Raw genomic sequence first — 23827 nt, forward strand, 5'->3', positions numbered from 1 at the left:
CCAAACCTATTACCTTTTTTCTAAAACTGGACATAGATTTTAATAACCAAAATTCAACATATCTTCTGTGTTTTCATCTTTTGTAACTATGTATTTCCGCAGAAGGTAGACTTGAAGTAGTCCTTCAAAAGTACATTGAAAATTATGATCTAACAAAATTTTATTTAAAATAAATTTTTCAATTATTGATATCAGGACTGCAAAATGATTTCATTCCGATCAAATGTGGAATTATTTCCCTGTTTTTGTTTTTTGAATAAAGTAAAAAGACCTTTTTTGGATTTTTAAATTTTTAAAGTGGGATGTTTTAAATTATTGTTTTTTCAAGTTTTAATAAATATCTTTACTAAAATAACTCCTTTTTAGATCGGAATGTGATTTTGGAACAGGGATATATATAATATATATTATCTCTATAAGAAATAAATAAATTTTGCTGTCTTTAGTATAAAAAGTCCATCCTTCAGGTTTATGTTGTATAAATTCTCCCTTATAACACTCGATAAAGACTTCTTTCAGATGATTTACTACTCAGTTTGCTTCAATTTAAATGTATTTTAATCGAATTTAATAGAAGATATTCTATGAAGCTGTACTACTTATAGGCCTTTAAGCGAAGTCCTTTAGCTTTCGCATAGAAGTGCATAGGCAAGAGAGATTTTGCAACAGGGATAGATTCTTGTATCTGGAGAATAAGACTTTAACGTCTCTTTACTTCAAGAGTTTGTCCATGATTTAGTTATTATTTAATTTTTCATTATTATTTAAGTAATTCATAAGAAATGTGTGAAAGAAAACGTTAATAAACTATAAATTCCAGCCTTATATTAATATATGTAAGTTTAATAGAAAGTAAATGAATAATAAACGATAAATTGCTAAAGGTGGTATTAGACGACATTTTACTCCAATACCACCTTAAGTGATGGCAACCATCAATCATGATTTGTTTGACCCGTTTCAACATTTTTCTATTTTTATAAAACATATAAGTAACCATCGCCTACACAGAGTACAGTTTTCACTTTACACTACTATTTCTATAACCGTCTTTTTCCTAATTGGTTAGAATAACCCGAAAAAGAAGAATATCATCAAATCCTCACTGTGCTAAACCTACGTATTAGAGATAAACTGATACATTTATTATGGTGTATCATGTACCAACAAACTGTCCTAATTATATTTTAATAGGCTTTTTTTTTGTCCATCATTAAAATCTTTAAAATCAATAAAAACTAACATTTATGTAGAATTGTTGTCCCACCAATGTTTTCCCAGGTTAAACATCATCATCCTCTTGCATCTTGCATCATTAATATAATAACATATCATTATTACATTCACAATTTATCACTTTACACTTTTAAAAATAAAAAACAATAAAATCATATTTTCGCTTTGGCTAAGCCTGTCTGTATACATATTAGTTTACAAAAATCTTACTAAAAACAACAACAAAAAATATCATTGCAAAATACAAAAATAAACCATCAACAGAGAAGTAACATGTTTTTACACTCTCCTCTCTTTTTTCTACAATGAAAAAAAAAACAGTGTTGTTTTGCTTTCTTATTTTGTTTTCTATTTTTTAATTCAAGCACATGTTTGTGTGATTGTGTATTGGTAGAAAATTTAAACGCTTATATTTCCGAAAATACTGAACCGATTTTGATCATATATAGATTCTGCAGTGAGGCTCGCGAATCTACATTCATCAAAAAAAGAATCAAGAAAATCGGTCAAGTAATAGAGCCGGAAAATGTTCCCAATCGTTTTGGCTTTGCGTATTTATATATACTAGAGTTCGCCCCGCGGCCGAAATTCGACCGGAACCATTGAAGTAAAATATTCCAATTGCTATTATCAAAGTGTAAAATTTGCTTTAATCAACGTATTCTTGTAGAAAATGTGATAAAATTTTGTTTAAATTTCTGATAGAAGTTTAAAATCTAAGTTCTAAAATTATTTATGCAACATATTTTTCAAAAATATTTCGATTTATTATCCTCACATAAATGTTCATAAAATCTATACAAAACTTACAATATGATATATGTACTCATTCCTTACAATATGATATTTCCCTATGTTTAACAATCTGCCAATTCCTCCATGCTTCTTGTAGTAAACAATGTCGAACCTGCCAGCACTATTCCTTCGTAACCTTTAATAATATTCAACCTATATCTCTATATTCCAGCAAAAAAAAAAAGAAAAGACTTACAGAAGTGATGTTTTTAACACAGATTATTTATAGGCGGAATGTCTCTTTTATTTGATTCCAAATTCAGTACTCCTGAAGTCATTCTCAAGAATTAATTTTTATAATATATTTTTTATAGTTATTTGGAAGTGAAATTGTAGTTCTTTACTTTACTGTTGTTAAGAGGAATCAGAAAAGTACAAACCCCTAAAAATACTTTCAATAGGGCTGTAACAATTGAATTCGAAAAATTATTATTTGTTGACATGACCAACTAAACTATCCAAATTTGTTTTTAGTTTTTTCAAAAAAATATCAAAAATAGATATATTCTCAAGAGCGCACAGAATCCAAATCTATTACCATTTTTTCAAAACTGGACATAGATTTTAATAACCAAAATTCAACATATCTTCTGTGTTCTCATCTTTTGTAACTATGTATTTCCGCAGAAGGTAGACTTGAAGTAGTCCTTCAAAAGTACATTGCAAATTATGACCTAACAACATTTTATTTAAAATTCAATGTTTCAATTATTGCTATCAGGACTGTAAAAGGATTTCATTCCGATCAAAAGTGGAATGAAACCACTTTCAATTTTTAAAGTGGAATGTTTTAAATTATTGTTTTTTTTTTAAGTTTTAATAAATATCTTTACCGAAATAATTCCATTTCAGATCGGATTCAGATTCAGATGGGATTTTCGAACAGGGGTATATATAGTATATATTATCTCTGTAAGAAATAAAAAATTTTACTGTCTTTAGTATAAAAAGTCCATCCTTCAGGTTTATGTTGTATTAACTCTCCCTTATAACACTCAATAAAGACTTCTTTCAGCTGACTTACTACTTATTTGGCTTAAATTTAAATGTATTTTAATCGAATTTAATAGTAGATATTCTATGAAGTTGTACTACTTATATGCCTTTAAGCGAAGACCTTTTAATAGGCGTTCTATTAGCTTTCGCATAGAAGTGCATAGGCAAGAGAGATTTTGCAACAGGGATAGATTCTTTTATCTGGAGAATAAGACTTTAACGCCTCTTTACTTCAAGAGTTTGTCCATGATTTAGTTATTATTTAATTTTTCATAATTATTTAAGTACTTCATAAGAAATTATTGAAAGAAAACGTTAATAAACTATAAATTCCAGCCTTATATTAACATATGTAAGTTTAATTGCAAGTAAAATAATGATAAACGATAAATTGCTAAAGATGGTATTAGACGACATGTATTTTACTCTAACACCACCTTAAGTAGGGGCAGCCATCAACCCAGAAGACATGATTTGTATTTCTCCCGTTTCAACTTTTTACTATTTTTATAAAACATATAATAACCATCGCCTACACAAACTACAGTTTTCACTTTACACTACTATTTCTATAACCGCCTTTTTCCTAATTGGTAAGAATAACCCAAAACAGAAGAATATCATCAAATCCTCACTGTGCTAAACCTACGTATTTGCGATATACTGATTCATTTATTACGGTGTATCATGTACCGACATGACCAACTAAACTATCCTACTTACATATATTTTAACAGGCTTTGTTTTTGTCCATCATTAAAATCAATAAAAACTAACATTTATGTACAATTGTTGTCCCACTAATGTTTTCCCAGGTCAAACATCATCATCCTCTTGTATCTTACATCATTAATATAATAACATATCATTATTACATTCACAATTTATCACTTTACACTTTTAAAAAATAAAAAACAATAAAACAATAAAACCGTCTGTATACATATTAGTTTACAAAAATCTTATTAAAACAACAACAAAAAATATCATTGCGAAATACAAAAATTAAAAAATATCAACAGAGAAGTAACATGTTTTAACACTCTCCTCTCTTTTATGAAAAAAACAGTGTTGTTGTTTTGCTTTCTTATTTTGTTTTCTATTTTTTAATTCAAGTTCATGTTTGTGTGATTGTGTATTGGTAGAAACTTTAAACGATTTTGATCATACATAGATTCTGCAGTGAGACTCGCAAATCTGCATTCATAAAAAAAAAGAATTAAGAAAATCGGTCAAGTAATAGAGCCGGAATATGTTCCCAATCGTTTTGGCTTTGCGTATTTATATATATGATGATGATGATGATGATAAGTTAATAAACCAAAATCAATGTTTTATGAAAAAAGTACCAAAAATAGGTACAATTTTCACCCCTTAAACATCCGAATAACCAAAAAGTACTAAATTTATATTTTTATTTTTTCGTCAAGTTATGAAGGAGTCAAAAATATTGTTTGAATGTTCGCTGGTTTAAAAGATACATGGGGTGCAAAAAAAGTACCAAAATACAGTTTTTACCCGTTTATTCCCTAAAGGGGCCGAAATTGAAAAAAGTATCAGACACCTGTCCGCTTATTTTTTAAATGAACGACGATAAGTTTTAAACTATTTTTGTATCTTTTCTAGTTTAGGAGATATGAGGTTACCGATTTTACCCGTTTTTACCCTTTTTTACCCCCTAAACATTCGAATTTCCAAAAATCCCGTCTTAGTGGATCTATTTGGTGGGTGACCAACCCCCTGTCCAAATTTCAGCTCTTTAGCTTTAACCGTTTAGGCTGTGCGATGATGAATCAGTCAATCAGTCAGTCAGTCAGTAACGTTATAATTTTATATATATAGAAGATAAAACAAAGAATATTCAATTTTATTAGAGACGAAGATCTATCTTTTTATTTCGACCAAAATATTACCTCGTAGAAGTAGATGGTTTTTATAAGTACATACTATGCACGTAGTGTTTGTGTCGTAAACAAATCAAAAGTAAATTATAATGTCAAACGAAACAAGCATAAATTTGATGGCAAACAATATTTAAGCACCGTTAGCGGTTTACTCGTTAGAATTTTCCAACAAAGTTGGAATAAAGAGAAGCTTTGTAAGATTCTAACGTTGTTATAAAAAGTATTACAAAAAAGTAGTTACATCAATTCTAACTTAAACAAGTTCAGATAGCTATTTCTTCAATGTTTCCAAAAATTTTTTTTCAAAAAATCCCCATTTTTTTTTTTTTGCTAAAACGAAAGCATAGATACTTTACTTTAAGGTCTTTATAGTCCCATAATGGGATGCGAGTGGGATATGTATAAAAAATATTTTTTAATTTAAGAATAAGATTTTTTCAATATTTGGCACTTAATTTTTTCACGGCACGGATTTTTTTCAAATGCACGTTTTTGTTGCTTTTTTTGTTCAAATGAAAGCTTAGATCATTTCCTTTAAGAGGATTGTGGATACTCAGTGGGATATCTATAAAAAATATTTGAACACAAGAAGCAATATTTTTGAGTTAAAATATTATTTTTTTGCATCCCCTATGTAACTATAAAGCTCGTAAAGGAAATGGTCTAAGCTTTCTTTAGAATAAAAAACACAACAAAAACGTCCATTTTAAAAAACGGGAAAAAGTAACTGCCAAACATTGAAAAAAATCGTATTCTTAAGTTAATATATTTTTTTTGATAGATCGTTTCTCGTATCTCATTATGGGACTATAAAGACCTTAAAGCTTAGACAATAAGCTTTCATTTGAGCAAAAAAATGGTTATTTTTTTAAATAAAATTTTAAAAATTATTAAAAAAAATAAAAATTAAATTTTTTTTAAACATTGAAGAAATAGCTGTCTGAACTCCTTTGGACAATTTTTGCTGGGACAAAAGGTGAAAAAATACGTGTATACTATCATTGGTAGAAATTTCGTCAAAATCAATTTTTTGAGTTGGGTCACTTGATATGAAGTTGCCCATATACATAATTGTAAGGTTTTCATTAAAAATAAACAAATGTACAACATTATCAAGTTTTGTACACTGTTAAAAGTGGATTCAAAAAACCTTCCTATTCACTGTATATCTGTTGTTGTATCAATACTAGCTCGAAACGTAAGCAGCCCAACGTGAATGGATCGAAATAAAAAAGAGTAATTAGATATCTCAAAGGTACCAAACACTTAACACTTGTTAAGTTGTCTATTTTTGTTTTAGAGCCAATCCTTAGGTGAACGTTTATAGAATAAATTATATTTAATCCTCGAAAGTTGTTTTTGAGTAATCAGTTAATTTTATTTGCTAGTTTAAGTGCCCAATTTAAATTTGAGCAAGAAATGCAAAAGTGTAAACAGCTGATGGCAAAAAAAAAATTAATACAAATTTTATAAAAATAAACATAAAAATAACACAATGAGACAAAATAAACGAAAATTAAAATACTGATACTATTTTTCTGAAAGGTGGATCCTGTTGAAAGTATTACACGATGGCAACCCTAATTTATGTTTCTCTCTTTTACTCGTATTATAACCGTTATAATTGTTTTTGTGTTTCTACTGAATTTCCCATACATTTTTGTTCAACTGATTTTTGTAGTTAAGTTCTTAATAAACCACTGAATAAGAAAGACGTTTTGGTGTCCGTGTTTTATTTTGTAAAGTTACTTAAGGAAAAGTCTAAAAACAACAGGTTATGGGCCCAGATCCCATTATTAAGAATAGTGTGTTTAGTGTTACAAAATATATTTGAGGATGAGTTCCTTGTACCAAATTGAAAAGTTAGATGAAACTAACTATGACTGTTGGAGCGTCCGGATGAAGAGCATTCTGATACATTCTGAGTTGTGGAGTGTTGTTAATGGTACTTATGTGAAGGTAGCTACTGATGTAAAATGGGATGCCACCAACGATAAAGCATTGGCAACTATAGTTTTGAGCGTAAAACCGTCCCAGTTGAATTACGTCAAAAATCTTGGTACAGCTCTTGAAACGTGGAATCGTCTAGAGGAAATTTACAAACCTAGTGGACCAGCTCGTAAAGTTACTCTTTACAAAATGTTGTTGTCATTGAGTATGACTGCTGGTATGAGTATGGCAGTTACTTAAATTTGTTTACTGACATCGTGGAGAAATTGGCAGAAGTCAACATAGAAATAAAAGATGAGCTTTTGGTTATTATTTCGTTATCCAGTTTGCCAAAGTCCTACGAGAACTTTGTGATCGCTATGGAGACGAGAGATGAACTTCCTCCACTCAAAGTTTTAAGGGTAAAACTCTTAGAAGAAGACGTGAAGAAGCTAAATCAGATGGTGACAGCGGGCCGTTAGCATTTTATGCACACGACAACAAACGTAACAACAAAAAGAATGGCAACAAGATGCAGAAGAACAAGAACAAATTCAATGGCAATTGTTTTAAATGTGGCATGCATGGTCATGAAGCAGCAAAGTGTATAGCGAAGAAGAATGATGAAAAGAAAACAGAACAAAGTTACGCATTCACGATGCTTGCAGCAACAGACGGTGAAATGATCGACACACACTCATATGTTTTGGACAGCGGCGCAACCGCACACATATGTTGCGACAGAACAGTTTTTGTTAAATTTGAGCTGCATAAGGAGAGTATTCAATTGGCTGGCGACAACTACATAGTTGCTGAGGGTATTGGTGAAATTAAGTTGAATTTCAACGACACAGAGTTTATTTTGAGTGATGTTCTCTATGTACCGACAATGAGGGGTAATTTTCTATCTGTTGATAGAATAACACGGAAAGGTTTTTCTGTTGAATTTAATGTGAATGCGGCAAATGTTCTCAGTAATGCAAATGTTATATTAAGATTTGAGAAGAAACATAAATTGTATGTTATTGAGCATGGGACGAAGAACGAATGTTATTCAGCAGTGATGTGGCATAACAGGTATGGACATTTAAATAATAATAGTTTATGCGATGTTAAGAAGATTGTTACTGGTATGGATGGCGAAAATTTTCAAGATCAGGAAAAATGTGTTACATGTATGAAAGCGAAGATATGTACGCAGCCATATCCGCATGCATCGGATAATAGAGCGGAAAATCTACTGGATTTGGTACATATGGATGTTTGTGGTCCCTTTGAAAAACAATCCATCTCTGCCTCAAGATATTTGTAACGTTTATTGACGATAAGTCTAGAAGAGTGTTTGTTTATTTTTTGGCGACAAAGGATCAGGTTTTTGATAAATTTATTATATTTAAAAATATGGCAGAACGACAAACTGGTCGAAAGCTAAATAAGGTTAGAAGTGACAATGGTGGTGAATTTATAAATGGTAAATGTAATGGATTCCTAGAGGCCAATGGTATTGTACGTCAACTTACTGTACCATACAGTCCAGCCCAGAACGGTGTTGCCGAACGTTTCAACCGGACTTTGGTAGAGATGGCCAGAAGTATGCTAATACATTCAAACATGAGCGAATTCCTATGGGCAGAGGCAATTGCAACAGCCGTCTATATTCGTAATCGTTCACCGACTAGAGCTTTAGTAGGAGTTACGCCGTATGAAGTTTGGAGCGGTAAAGTGCCATCAGTTAAGCATTTCAGAATATTTGGGTGTCAAGCAGTGGCTCTTGACAAGACGCATCATGGCAAGTTTAAGGCAAAAGGTAGAGAATATCGTATGGTAGGCTATTCGTTAACATCAAAGGCGTATAGACTGTACGACCCAGATAAACGTGACGTGGTCGAAAGAAGGGACGTGTTGTTTAATGAAGAAAACCAGGCGCCAAATGAGAATGAGAGCGTTTCATATGATTTTATCAACTTTACTGGGGGTGTCTGTGATCAAAATTTAGCTGAAAATACAATGGAAGAAAGTGAGTCTAATGCGGAGGAAAGTCCAGAATGCCAAAGCGAAGACTATGAGAGTGCTGATGATATGGACGATTTGGAGTATTTCTCAGGTGATAATGAAACTGGTGCTGTAGGTCCAGGTAGACCAAAAATTTTACGTACTGGTAAACGTGGTCGACCGAGAAAAGTATATAATGCCTTGAATGTTATGATGAAGGATTATGGTGAAATACTAGTACCACAAACTGTATCCGAGGCAATGAACAGCTGTGAATCGGAACATTGGCATGATGCCATGAACAAAGAGTACAATTCCTTGACAGCAAACAAAACTTGGAGTTTGACAGAATTGCCAGATGGGCAGAAAGCGGTTGGCTGTAAATGGGTGTATGCAGTGAAGCGTGGTGTTGATGGTGAACTTGAAAGGTACAAAGCCCGCCTTGTGGCCAAAGGGTGTAGCCAAGTGTATGGGGTTAATTATAACGAAACATTTTCTCCTGTCTGCCGTTTTGCAACGATAAGAATGATATTGGCGATTGCTGTAGAGAAGAAAATGTATCTTCATCAAATGGACGTATGCACAGCATATCTTAACATTGAGTTGTTGGATGATGTTTATATGAAGCAGCCTGAAGGCTACATTGATAAAGCACATCCGGATTTGGTTTTGAAGCTCAACAAGGCGATATATGGTTTAAAATAATCTGGAAGGGCGTGGAATTCCAAGATAGACTCTTTATTGAAGAATATTGGTATTTCATGCACAGAAAAGGTAAATTATGCATTACTATTATTTATGTTGATGATATGATTATAAGTTGTGAGTCCAAGGAAGACTTGATGAAAATTAAGAGTACAATTACTTCGAAATTTGATTGTGTTGATTCCGGCCAATTAAAGTTATTTTTGGGTATGAGAATAACTCGTGATGGTGAATGTGGAGCAATTTCTATTGACCAATCCCAGTATATAAAACAGTTATTAGCTCAATATAGTATGACCGATTGCAGAACCGCAGCAACCCCATTGGATCCTGGAGCTAAACTCAAATGTTTGTACGAAGATTGTCCTAGAGTAGATCCAAAAACGTATCAATCAATGATTGGGTCTCTTATATATCTCGCATTGGGGACGAGACCGGATATCCTACATTCAGTTACTAAGCTGGCACAACACAATGTAGATCCACATGTGGAGCACCATGCAGGCATAAAGCATATATTTCGATATTTGGCGAATAGCACTGAAAGGAAAGTCAACAGGTATACACATGAATGGTTATGTAGACGCCGACTGGGGAGGCGACACTTTAGATCGTAAGTCTCATACAGGTTTTGTATTTTATCTTGCCGGATGCGCTTTTTCCTGGGAATCCAAAAAGCAAAATTCTGTGGCATTGAGTAGTACCGAAGCCGAGTATATGGCTCTATCTATCGCAGTGAAGGAAGCTGTATACCTTAAGGCGCTTTTGAACGAAATATGTTTCTACTGACGACATGGTGACTGATATATTGACGAAATGTTTAATGAAAAATAAACAATATAAATTTGTGAATATGTTAGGATTTTCTTAATTATTATTTTATTGTAAAATCATAAATTTGGTTTGTGGAAGGGTGTTGAAAGTATTACACGATGGCAACCCTAATTTATGTTTCTCTCTTTTACTCGTATTATAACCGTTATCAACTGATTTTTGTAGTTAAGTTCTTAATAAACCACTGAATAAGAAAGACGTTTTGGTGTCCGTGTTTTATTTTGTAAAGTTACTTAAGGAAAAGTCTAAAAACAACAGATCCGAGTAGAACAAGAATATGTTTTTAACATTTGCCAAACACCTCCAAAATCTTGAGTTATGGGTAAAAACCCGTTTTCTCGTACCTTTAAGTACTTATAAGTCTGTAACTTAGAAAGCAGAAGCTTAGGCCTTTATAAAGACATATATAACGTTTAAGTAACCTGGAGACATATGTGTGAATCTCATCAGCAAACATCTTTTTTATTTTAGTTTTGCACCGTTGTCCAAGTTTGGAGATGTTTTTTGAAAGTATTTTATGTAGAAACCGTACAATTTTACATACATATGTACTGTAAAAAATTCCATCTGTAAAAGTTGTACATATCGTCTGATACATATGAAACATTGCATGTGTAAAATACATGTGGAAATACAAATGTAATTTTTCGATTAGAGTGTGCTCTATTTTCGTGTGACAAACCAACATGAAAAAGTAAGTATTTTTTAATTTTAAATAAACTAATTTATAATTTTAAAAATGTTTACACATTAAATCTGTGTGTCGGAACTAAACACTCGTTGGACCTAAAATGATATGCTGATAGAGGAAATGTGTAGTAGGATCTCTACCAGTGGATTCGTAAAAAATAAAAATATCATCCATTGAAGCAGAATTTGTGGCGTTACACAGTGATTCGTTTTCATACATTCATTGGACAAAAATAGAAGGACTTATTGTAGGGTTTCAAAATTTGGCTCATTGTTTAAAATTGGAATAGTCAAGAAAAATTCGAAGTTTAGAAAAAATTGGTCCAAGGATTCATATACTTCCCATATATTCCAAAATGGAAAATAACGATATTTTGCACATAAAATTCTGAAACTTTCTAGTAATAATATATAAATAATCAGGATTCAACATGTTGTCATGAGGACTCTTATAGCTGTCATATATCCTTTTTACTAAAAACGCGTTTAAAACCTAAAATAATTGTGTGTAATTATGCTTATGTATTAGTCCAACATACGCAAATATCCATACCAAAATTTATTGAATTCGACAAAGTAATACAGAAGTTATCGCAACATCTGTTTTCTCAATACTAGTAATTCTGCTCTACTTAGTATAGTGTACGAATAATATGTAATTGTTACTACAACTATTCGAATTTTTTAATAATTGTCATTTATGAAAAAATATTTCTTTTCAAGTGTTCAGAAACGCCTTTTTTGGAAAAAAAATCTTTTTTTGCAAAAACTTATTTTCTTAACATTTTTATTTAATCATGCGATCAGTTTTCAAATTATTTTGACATTTTGATTTTAATTAACACCAAAAATAAATCGTTGAATGCAGTTTCTTTCCAAGAATGAAAAAAATAATTTATAAATAGAATTTCAATATATTTCATTCAAATATGTATAAACATAAACAAATAATGATTTCTGAGATTAAAATATATTTATTTGTATTAAGCTGAGCCTAATTATTTACAAATAGCCTTAAAAAACGATTTAAATAAAAAAAAATTGTAAAAAATATTTATAACTTTGTTTGCAAAAATTAAGATTTTGCAAAATATAGGAAAAAGTTTTTTTTCTTTACGTTTCTCATAAAATACACTTTAGGCTATAATAAAATCTGAAAAAATATTTACTAATTTATATTAAGTACGTCATGATGAATCAATGAAATCATAACTTGCTAGAAAAACTCGATTTGAAATATTTTTTTTTTTAATTTTTCCTTAAAATATGTTCACTAAATGCTGTTACAAAATTTAAGAATCTGCAAAATGTAGGAAAAAGTTTGTTCTGTTCTCACTTGTTTTCAATTAAGAGCCTAATGGTCTTTAATAATGAGTAAAAAAATTTTAAAAATATTTACCAACTTTTTCCATTTATTTCATCAAACTTTGTTAATTTTAAGTATTTTGTCTACTCAGAATATTTTGAGTGTAAAATCAATTGTAATTAAATAGAAATTACAAAAAAATTATAATTACAACATTTATATTAAATACATCATGATGAATCATTGAAATCATAATTTGCTAGAAAAACGTGATTTGAAATATTTTTTAAATTTTTCCTAAAAATATCTTCGCTAATATGCTGTTACAAAATTTAAGATTTTGCAAAATGTAGTGGTTCTGTTCTCACTTGTTTTCAATTTACAACCTAATGGTCTTCAATAATGAGTAAAAAAATTTAAAATATTTACTAACTTTTTACAAAAAGTTAAACAAAATATGTCATATTTTTACTTTTTTATTTTAGTGTTTGTAACAATTAAAACATCATATTCAAATCAATGTTGCAGATGATATATACAGTTAATCACAAAAATAAGTATACAGAAATACTGAAAAAAAAATTAATTTTTCAAAAAAACAAAAAAGTAACACATTTATTTATTAAAAACTATTATCATCATCATATATATAAATACGAAAAGCCAAAACGATTGGGAACATTTTACGGCTCTATTACTTCACCGATTTTCTTGATTCTTGATGAATGCAGATTCGCGAGTCTCACTGCAGAATCTATATATGATCAAAATCGGTTCAGTATTTTCGGAAATATAAGCGTTTAAAGTTTCTACCAATACACAATCACACAAACATGTGCTTGAATTAAAAAATAGAAAACGAAATAAGAAAGCAAAACAACAACACTGCATTTTTTTCATTGTAGAAAAAAGACAGGAGAGTGTAAAAACATGGTACTTCTCTGTTGATATTTTCTTTTTGTATTTTGCAATGATATTTTCTGTTGTTTTAATAAGATTTTTGTAAACGAATATGTATACAGACATGCTTAGGTAAAGCGAAAATAAGAATTTATTGTTTTTTATTTTTCAAAGTGTGAATGTAATAATATATATTATGATGTTAATGATGTAAGATACAAAAGGATGTTAGTGTTTGACCTGGAAAAACATTGGTAGGACAACAATTCTACATGTTAGTTTTGATTGATTTTAAGAATTTTAATAATATACAAATATAAAGCCTATTAAAATATAAGTAGAAAAGTTTAGTTGGTCATGTCGGTACATGATAAACTGTCAAAAATGAATCAGAATATCGCTATTATACAGTTTTAGCACAGTGAGGATTTGATGATATTCTTTTTTTCGGGTTATTCTAATCAAATAGGAAAAAGGCAGTTATAGAAATAGAGGTGTAAAGTGAAAACTGTAGTATGTGTAGGCAATGGTTACGTTTAACATTTCTTAAGAAGCTTCATAGTATGTATATCTACTATTAAATTCGTTTAAAATACATTAATATTTAAGCCTAATAAGCAGTAAGTCGGTTGAAAAAGTCTTTGCCGAGTGTTATAAGGGAAAATTTATGCAACATAAACCTAAAGGACGGACTTTTTATACTAAATACAGCAAATAAAATTTATTTATTGCTAATAAAGATAATATATGTTCCAGAATCCCATTCTGATCTAAAACGGAATTATTTTAGTAAAGATATTTATTAAAACTTAAAAAAAAAAACAATAATTTAAAACATCTCACTTTAAAAATTGAAAGTGGTTTCAATCCAAAAAAGGTTTTTTTACTTTATAAAAAAAAACGGAAATAATAACGTTTTACTGGGATATATAGATATAGGTTGAATATTATTTACAAGAGACAGGTTACAAAGGAATAGTGCTGGGCAAGTTAGACATTTTTTACGACAAACTGTTCATGAAGGGGCATGGGTGATTACTGGAGGAATTGGCAGGTTGTTAAACATAGGGCTTAATTTAAAAATGAGAGACATTTAAAAAAAGCTTGGGGAGAGTGAGCAAAATCAAAAGTTGAAGAACTCAAACGGAAAATACTTTACTAATTTTACTGCCATGAATGAAAATATCATTTTGTAAGTTTTGCATAGATTTTATTGAACATTTTTGTAGGGGATAAAAAATTTAAAGAAGAAATATTCATTGTTTTTGCATTTAAAAAAGTTCAAATAATTTTGAAAAACATGTTGCATAAATAATTTGGAAAATTTAGAATTAATACTTTTTTTGGGATTTTAACTAAAATTAATCACATTTTCTTAAAGAACACGTTGATCAAACCAAGTTATACACTTTGATAATAGCAATTGAGATAATTTTTTGTCAAACATGTGAACTACAAAAATAGGATTTTATTTTGTAGCATATGTATGCAATCTTTCCTTCAATGGTTCCGGTCGAATTTCGGCCGCGGGCGAACTTTAGTGATAATTATTATTCACTTCTTTTTTTCATATTTTGGTTCTTTGAGTTCTCATTTAAGCTGAAATTAAAAAGGTGCAAAATTTACATCACAAAAGTAAGTATACAGATCATTTCAGTATATATTTGGTTTAATGATATTAACAAAATTTATGAAAATTTTACTTGTATTAATATAATTACTTTTTAATAAAATATTTTTTACACAATAACTTGGAAAAAATCTACTTTTAGTTCCGAAATCTTAAAATTTGGGCCGATTGACTCCGGAATTAATTAGTAGAACAGTTTTTTCTCATTTCTACGATTTTTTTTTCCACTTTAGACCCCGGATTTTGGATCTGGTGGTCATTGAACCCTCCAAATGATGCATTGGAAATAGAATTTTTAACTTTTGAAAAGAGTTGTTATTTCGAAATTAATGTTATATGCATGGATTTGGCCATTTGGAACACAGTTCGTTCTTAAAAAACCGAAATTTAACTCCGATTTCTTAAGACTTAAAACATAAACTTTTAAATTTGGATAATTCTATATATTATTAATTTTACTTTCAAAACAATTCAACCTGGTTATGATTATATCATGCATAGAATTATTTTTTATAAAATGTATGTTGAATGAAAAATAATTTTCATTACTTGGAAAAACTTAAATACAGTTAATTATACGATCTTATAAAACAGTGGTTTTATTTAATACTCTTCTTCTAATAAATATTTCTATTTAGAAATTAAGTTTTAAAATATAACAATTTTTGGGATCATCATGTAATGTAAATTTTGAGAGAGCTAACCAAAACACGATTTTGTTTCCCATATAGGGGGTGTGGGCAGTGTTGCCAATTAAGCACTTTTAGTGCTAGATTTAGCACTTTTTAAACTCACTTAGCACCCTAAAATTTAATCTAGCACCTAGCACCATTTTTCTAATATATTTTGGCACTTTTTAGCACCTTTTGTACATATTTTGTTTATGTCTATTTTAATTGTTCTACTGTAAAAATATGTTTAAAAATGAATTATTAATTAATTTGTTGAATATACAAATTAATTTTAACTGGTAATCTGTAGAAATATCGATTGATATTTGATGAGCTTAAGTTACATTTTAAAAGGGCCACTCACTACCCATGGAAAATGGAACAAAGCTAAAATTTTATTTACAATATACAGAACCGAAACTAATTTAAAAATTATAAACAAATTTTTTAGAGCAATAAAAATTACCCAAAAAATCTATTATCAGGACCACAGGACCTGAATATATTAAAAGAACTAAAAAATACATACAAACGTTTTTTGGAATGTTCCAAAATTTTTGTAATATTCTTCACACTATTTAATTTGTGTCTTACGCTTATAATTTTGATTAAAAATATCATTATAATTGTAAACTCAATATCAAAAATATTTACATTCAAAAATGTATGTGTTGCTTATCAACACACTCGTTCAATGGAATGGTTCTGGAACTGCATAGTTTAGTTCGACTTTAGGTCTGTTCGCGTACTTTCCAGTAAAAAATATTCAGTGACTTTATAATAGAGTAATTTTTAATTTACTTCAATCAAAAAATATTTAAAAAAGTTCGCGAACGCCAATTATTAAAAAAATTGTAAGTTTTTGTTTATAAACAAAGATTAGTAATGCCCTTTTGCTGAAATCTCAATCGCCAATAAAACACCAAAAAAACAAACAATTGAAAATATGATTTTTCTTATAAATAAAGGATGTTAATCGCTAAGAGAAAGACACACTAAATGTTTTTAAAAACGCTAGATTGGCAATATTTCTTATGATTTATCACAACAAACTCTTTTAAAAACTAATTTATGATAAATAAAACTAAAATAAATCTAATTATAAATAATTTTTTAATATTCGCGTGTTATTATTTTATATATGTCTTTCAAAAAATGTAAAATTTACCAAGTTTTCGTTTTCTTTGATTTGTTTATACATTTATATATCAACCATATGTTGTAAATATATGTAGGATATTTTTACTGGGGAAAAAATATCCAGTAAAATCAAAAAATTCTCTATCAACGAACTGTCATTTTTATCACTCTCTTACTCTCTCGTTGCAATTTTTCAAAAGTACGCGAACGGAATCCAGTAACAATTGTTGCAAATTATCGAGTACGCGAACAGACCATTTGCTATCCTCAGAAATAGTTCTAGAAAACCTTTAGAGAACATATACACTTTCTTTTGGGAAACAGTCAATTATATTTAAATTTGTATTTATTTTTTTTTTTTTTTTCGATAAATTTGAAACATTTTTCTACTGGTTTAAGAAGTTGTTTTTAAAATCTGGACTAGTATTGTACCAATGCACGGTGGTCAATTCCGGCCAAAAATTATTTGTTTCAATTATTTAATTCTGATAAATTTTTGATGGTAGATTATAGCTAACACTTTAAGTCATACAATTTATATCACATTTTGATTATAGCTTAACCTTGTGTTGATAATTTTTTGCCTGTCGTTTTAAGTTTTTTAATTAGATTTTATACACTTTTTCATAAATGAAGACTATGATTTTTCTTTAAAGATTTTCTTTGTAAATTAGCACGTGTTTTAATATAGTCTTATTAAGTATTCATTCCATGTTTTTGCGATTTTGCGCGGTTTCATTTTTTTGATAAGTTAAGTGATTGTGGCCTACTTTAAAAACTAAACAAGTAAGAGTGCTATGTTCGGCTATGCCGAATCTTATATACCCTTCACCACAGTGTATTTAAAAAATATGAATTCTATAAAATTTTAATTTATTTCATTTTCCCATTTATATCATTACTAGCATACCCTGGGTGCTTCGCTACCCTAACTTAAATTAAATACATTCAAAATTTTGTTTACTTTTATAGAAAATTAAAATTGATTAAACATTTTTTTAATGTTTCAGTATTATACGTTCAATATCACGTGATTAAATTCGCATTCAGTAAGAAGCTTGTATTTTTAGTTTCATTCATTTAGCTTCTACATTATAGAAAAATTTGAAAGTAATATTTGAAAAATAGTACCATAAAATACCTCTAATAGATCATCATTTAATAAAAGATTTTATGTTTCTGTGTTCAATATTATATAAAATTAAAAAATATAATTTGATGAATGAAAAAGTACCAAAAGTCCCTTTCAGTAGATACTCATTCACTAAGGTCCCTACATTTTAAATTTTATTTTCAATATCTATGTTCAATATCGTAAAAATATCAAAAAGTACCATCGGAAAAACGAAAAAGTACAAAAATCCCTCTCAATAAATTCTCATTTAATAAGGACCGTGTGTTCCGGTTAACCATTATAAAGAATCTAAAAGGTACCATTTGAAGAATAGAAAAGTACCAAATAGTTCCCACTTACAGAATATTATTCAGTCAAGACCATGTATGTTAAAATTAATATTCCTAGGTTGAATATTTTAGAAAATTAAAAAAGTACAATTTATGAGATAAAAAGTACTAAAAAGTTGTCTCTTAAAGTATCTTATTCAATGAGGACCGTGTATGTTTAATAATCATGTGTATTGAGTTCATATTAAAGAACATACATAGAGTATCATTTGAAGGAAGAAATAGTACCAAAAGTGGAATAAATTTTACCTAAGTGGAAAGTACTAATAAAAAGAGTACATTGTTTCCCCTTTTCGCTTAGAAATATACTTTTTCGAGAATTAAGTTTATAAAATGTTCCGTATTTAAATTTATATATCACAGATAAAACTCAAACGATTCAAATCTGCATTCATTTGTTTCAGAAAAATAGTGCTTTCAAAAAGTACCAAACAATTTAATCGAATTTGGTCCTATATAGTCCTTAGTACTCCAATTCCAAAATAATATACCAACAGCTTATTTTGTGTGAGTAAATAAAGTACTTTTTCATATTTTATAAAAATTGTCTCAATGAGTTTGAATAAAATTAAATTTCCAGTTTTTTCCCTTGGTACTTTTTTCCCCAGTGAAATAGAAAAATTTTATTACAATAAATATTACAGAGTTAGTCCGTAATTTAATAGGAATTATTCAATAAACCGAAAAAGTTTTCTTTATGTGCTAAAAAAAAGTACCATAAATACAGTTTTCACCCTTTTACACCCAAAAAGGGCTGAATTTTAAAAAAGTACGAAACAGGTGTATCATAATTTTTGGAGATGTATCTAAAATATTTATAAAAATTGTATTATGTTAAATAGTTTAAAAGTTATAAAGGGCCAAAAAAGGTAACTTTTGTTAAACATTTTTACCCCTTAAAAGTACGAATTTCAGAAAAGTACCAGACACCCTTCTGCTCATTTTAAGAGAAGATACAGGTGCATTTAACATTTTTCTTGTATCACTAATATTGTGTAAGATAATTAAGAAAACCTGTTTTACCCGTTTTTTCCCTTTTCTACCCGTAAATGTACAAATTTCCAAAAATCCCTCCTTAGTGGATCTACATAACCAAAAACACTTCTACTGTCAAAATTTCATGATTCTAGGTTCAGCCGTTTGGGCTGTGCGATGATGAATCAGTCAGTCAGTAACGCTACTCTTTTATATATGTATATATAGATTATAGCAATAGCAAAACGAACAACAACAACGCTAAACGAAATAAACACACAAAAAAACAAAATACACAAGGCAGTAAAACCAACAGACATCCAAACATACGAAAAGAAATACACAAAAAAACAAAAACAAAATACACAACGCAATGAAACCAACAGACATCCAAACATACGAAACTGAATACACCAAAAAACAATATACACAAGGCAATGAAATATACTAAACGAAATACTCACAAAAAAGCAAAAACAAAATATACAACGCAAAGAAAACAACAGACATCCTAACATACGAAACTGAATGCACCAAGAAACAAAAACAATATACATATACAAGGCAATGAAACACACAGCCATCCAAACATATGAAACGAAATACTCAATGAATTAGCAGTGTTGTTGTTGTTGTTGCTTATATCAAAGCATGAAAAAATTGTCTTTTTTAAGGATCCAGAATATATATACTTTATGGGGTCGGAAAATTATATTATAAAAATTATAAACGGAATGACAAACTTATATATACCCTTCTCACGAAGGTGAAGGGTATAAAAAAGCTATACACATCCAAATTTTGAAAGACCGTACAAAAGGAAAAGGGGCTATAAGAGGTTGTACCTACTATTGTATCTATATCAGGAGTAAGTATTATAAATTTCATCTGCAACTTCCTGCAGCTCTAGTAACTAGAGCATTTTTAATGACTTCGTCTATTACAAATGCTGAACTTTTCCATTTATGTCAACTTCATAAAAATAGAGAACGATACGACATATTATCAATAGTACAATATCAAATGGAGGAGGGATGGGTCAATTATGAACTGAACTAAATAAAATTTGACAGAAGGATTTTACCGCCTATAAAACTTGTTTATGTTGATATTTATGTTTATGCTGATATTTATCACTCTGTTAAATCCCTCGTCTTAATGGGCCTTATATAGGGGATAACTTTGATACACATATTTAGGTTCATATAAAACATGTTTGTGTCGAATTTCATTGCTAGACAGATATTTTTAAGCCAGTAATGAGTGATAAAGTAATTTATTGAAAGGCACCTAATATGGGAGGTAGTGTCAATTATGGATCAATTCTAATAAAATTTTATAGTGAAATTTAGGTTCCTATAAAACTTGTTTGAGTCTAGTATTTTTAACCCAATTATCAGCATTTAAGAACCTTATACATAAAACTGACTTGTGCTAAATTTCATGAAAATTGCTTTATATTTAACGTATTTATGAGTATTTAAGGAGTTTTCTGTGGTGTCACTTGTATGGGGGCTAGGCGAAATCTTCAACCGATATTGCCCTTTGTCAGTAACAAACAAACCTTACCTGTAAGAAATATTTGTGGAAAATTTCAGCTATTTATTTAAAGAAATAAAGAAGTTATCGATTTTTGGCCGGAATTTACCACCGTGCAAAGGAAATATTGAAAGAAACTTTTTAGAAGTCCTTTGTAATAACATTTTTCGACAGAATTATTTCGAGAATTAATGACGATATTACTAGTTCCAATGTAGCATTTCCAGGATCTGAACACTTTCTGTTTACTTCTGATCTAAAAATTCAATTAAATTTTTATTGAATTAGCCTTATTTAATTCCGTGTTTATATCATCCAATAATAAGCGGATTTGGTACGTGTGCGTACTATGATAAAAACATTATTTAAGCAGATAAAAAAAGACCAAAAAATATAGAAATTTTAGACAAATTCTAGTAGAGCGATAAGATAAAGTAAGAATCGAAAAACTCAAAAACTAGTTATTATTACAAATTTTATTCTGTATTAAAATCGTTCCATAATAAGTGAAGTTGGTACGTTTGCGCACTGAGCCAAAAATATTATATATGTAGTTTATTTTAAAAATTTAATTTCAAATATTCTACAATAAAAAACATTATTTTTGTTAGCACATTTTTCTAGCATCTTTTCTTTATTTTTAGCACTATTTCGAAAAATTCTAGCACTTTTCTCAATTAGTTTTTGGCAACACTGGATGTAGGTGTAATGTACATATCGTCATATGAAATCTAAAATGCCCAAAATTACAAATTTGATTTCATAAAGATTTTCGATAATAGGAAATATTGAAATAAATTCTGAAACTTTTAAAATAATCTCTAAATCAAAGATTAGCTAAAAGTGCTATTTTGGTTATATTTGATTCCAACTTACATAATTTTACAATTTCGAAGTTAAAGAATTTAAAAATTTTCATGAATTTTAAGATAATTTTAGATCTTTCCGATTTTCATTTCGAACATGTATTTTGATACGGTGCATCACAATCAATTAAAAAGCCGATTGATTTTTTTGTGACTTAGGGCCTTATAGATTTTATATGACGATATGTAAATATGTACATATCATTAGTTTGTTGCTAAAAGTCATAACATAGAGTAACAAAATATATTGTGCATGTTGTTTAAAGAATATTGAAAAAATTGTATACTCTTTAATTATACTAAGCATTTTAAGTTATGACCTTTTAGAAGCAAATGAGCGAATTCATATTAATTTAATTAATCAAATAAAATGTTTGAGTTACTTACACGGAATAGCAAGTTGAAGAATAACTCGAATTAGTAATAAATTCATTTTAATTATTATTGACTTTTTAATTTTATAGAAATAACTAAACTTAGTTATATTTCAATTTAGTTTATGAAAATATGTTTACACACAAAATTCTTTACGAACATATCCTTTATCGATTCATTCAATGAAATAGTATAGACATTTCAAATACTTATATGTAGGCGGAGTACTCATATTATATTTGATTTGTCTTTTTTTTTTAACAATGTAGCTTATATCTTTTTTAGGAAAATTTTGATTTCACTTTTCTTTTTTTATAGTTTTATATATGTATTGTAATTTAAAAATGACATTTTTATATGTTTACATTACACTTTTTAAGTTAAATTTTTCCTTAAACAAGTATCTATAAAATACAAAAAACAATAGTCGATACACCCATAGTTGAAAATATAAGTATTGTTAAATATGTACTCAGAAAATACTCTATTGTTACAACTGTTACGGACTATGTAAAAATAACTACCAGAAAACTCTATATTACACAATGGTGAATTAATGAAGTATCAAGGCGAATTTAAGTTGAGAATAAACACGCGTTGTACGTGGCAAAGCGTTAAGGTGGAAGTACTCAACACGAGTTGAGGCGTCAACGCGTTTAACGCTTTTCAAACTTTTCGCGCTTTACAAGCTGCAAGTTAAACACTGAAAGGTGCTGATCCTTTCGCGGCAGACGCGTTACAAACTACAATGTGTAACTTGGTAAATGAAAATATACTATTTCAATTTTTTTGACTGAAGCCTATAACGCATTGCCGAGTACAACGCGTGATGTGTACTTCCACTTTAAAGGTTTTTGTTTATTTTTTTAATATTTTCCTTTCATTGTTGGTGAAATTTAGTAGTTCAACTTTTTTGACAGAAGCCAATAAGGTTGCCTTGATGCGTAGAATGCTTAAATTAGATCTACTTTCTACTTTTGTAAGCGTCATAAGCGGATGCAAAGAAAGTATGAAAAGCACGAAATGCTTTGAATCGAAAACGTGTAGTGTGGACCAAGGTATATTAATTTTATAAGGTAGTGTCATCGGCGAATTCAGAATACCAAGCGAATTGGTTATATTTTTTATATGTAATTTGACATTATGCTTGCACTTGAAGGCGAATTGGCTGTAAGGGAAAAATTTCAAAAACAGCTGACAAATTTATATTAAACAAAAAATGTTTATAAATTTTAATCTGTTTATAATTTATTTTGATTTTAAACTTTTAAATATTAAAAACTCAAAAATATACCCCAATCACTCAATTTCACTTTAATCACAATTCAATTTAATTTAACTTAATTTAATTTAATTTAATTTAATTTAATTTAATTTAATTTAATTTAATTTAATTTAATTTATTTAATTTAATTTAATTTAATTTAATTTAATTTAATTTAATTTAATTTAATTTAATTTAATTTAATTTAATTTAATTTAATTTAATTAATTTAATTTAATTTAATTTAATTACTTTAATTTAATTTAATTTAATTTACTTTAATTTAATTTAATTTAATTCATTTCATTTACTTTACTTTCCTTTCCTTTCCTTTCCTTTCTTTCCTTTCCTTTCCTTTCCTTTCCTTTCCTTTCCTTTCCTTTCCTTTCCTTTCCTTTCTTTCCTTTCCTTTCCTTTCCTTTCCTTTCCTTTCCTTTCCTTTCCTTTCCTTTCCTTTCCTTTCCTTTCCTTTCCTTTCCTTTCCTTTCCTTTCCTTTCCTTTCCTTTCCTTCCTTTCCTTTCCTTTCCTTTCCTTTCCTTTCCTTTCCTTTCCTTTCCTTTCCTTTCCTTTCCTTTCCTTTCCTTTCCTTTCCTTTCCTTTCCTTTCCTTTCCTTT

The 23827-nt window shown here is 29.0% G+C and overlaps 1 protein-coding gene across 1 annotated transcript in view; it reads right to left on the reverse strand.

The window, feature by feature from the left end:
* Nucleotides 1–22372, reverse strand: part of LOC119599711 (transmembrane protein 132E) — a 96310-nt gene extending 73938 nt beyond the window's left edge. Inside the window, exon 1 of the mRNA XM_037949607.1 lies at nucleotides 21960–22372. Coding sequence (XP_037805535.1) covers nucleotides 21960–22005 — 46 coding nt within the window. The 5' untranslated portion in view covers nucleotides 22006–22372. The remainder of the gene's footprint in view (nucleotides 1–21959) is intronic.
* Between the last annotated feature and the right edge of the window lie 1455 nt (nucleotides 22373–23827).

This window comes from Lucilia sericata, unplaced genomic scaffold (genome assembly GCF_015586225.1).
Source record: "Lucilia sericata isolate MDLA Ls3-8-SP2 unplaced genomic scaffold, ASM1558622v1 Contig000085F_arrow, whole genome shotgun sequence".
In the NCBI taxonomy this organism is placed as follows: Eukaryota; Metazoa; Arthropoda; class Insecta; order Diptera; family Calliphoridae; genus Lucilia; species Lucilia sericata.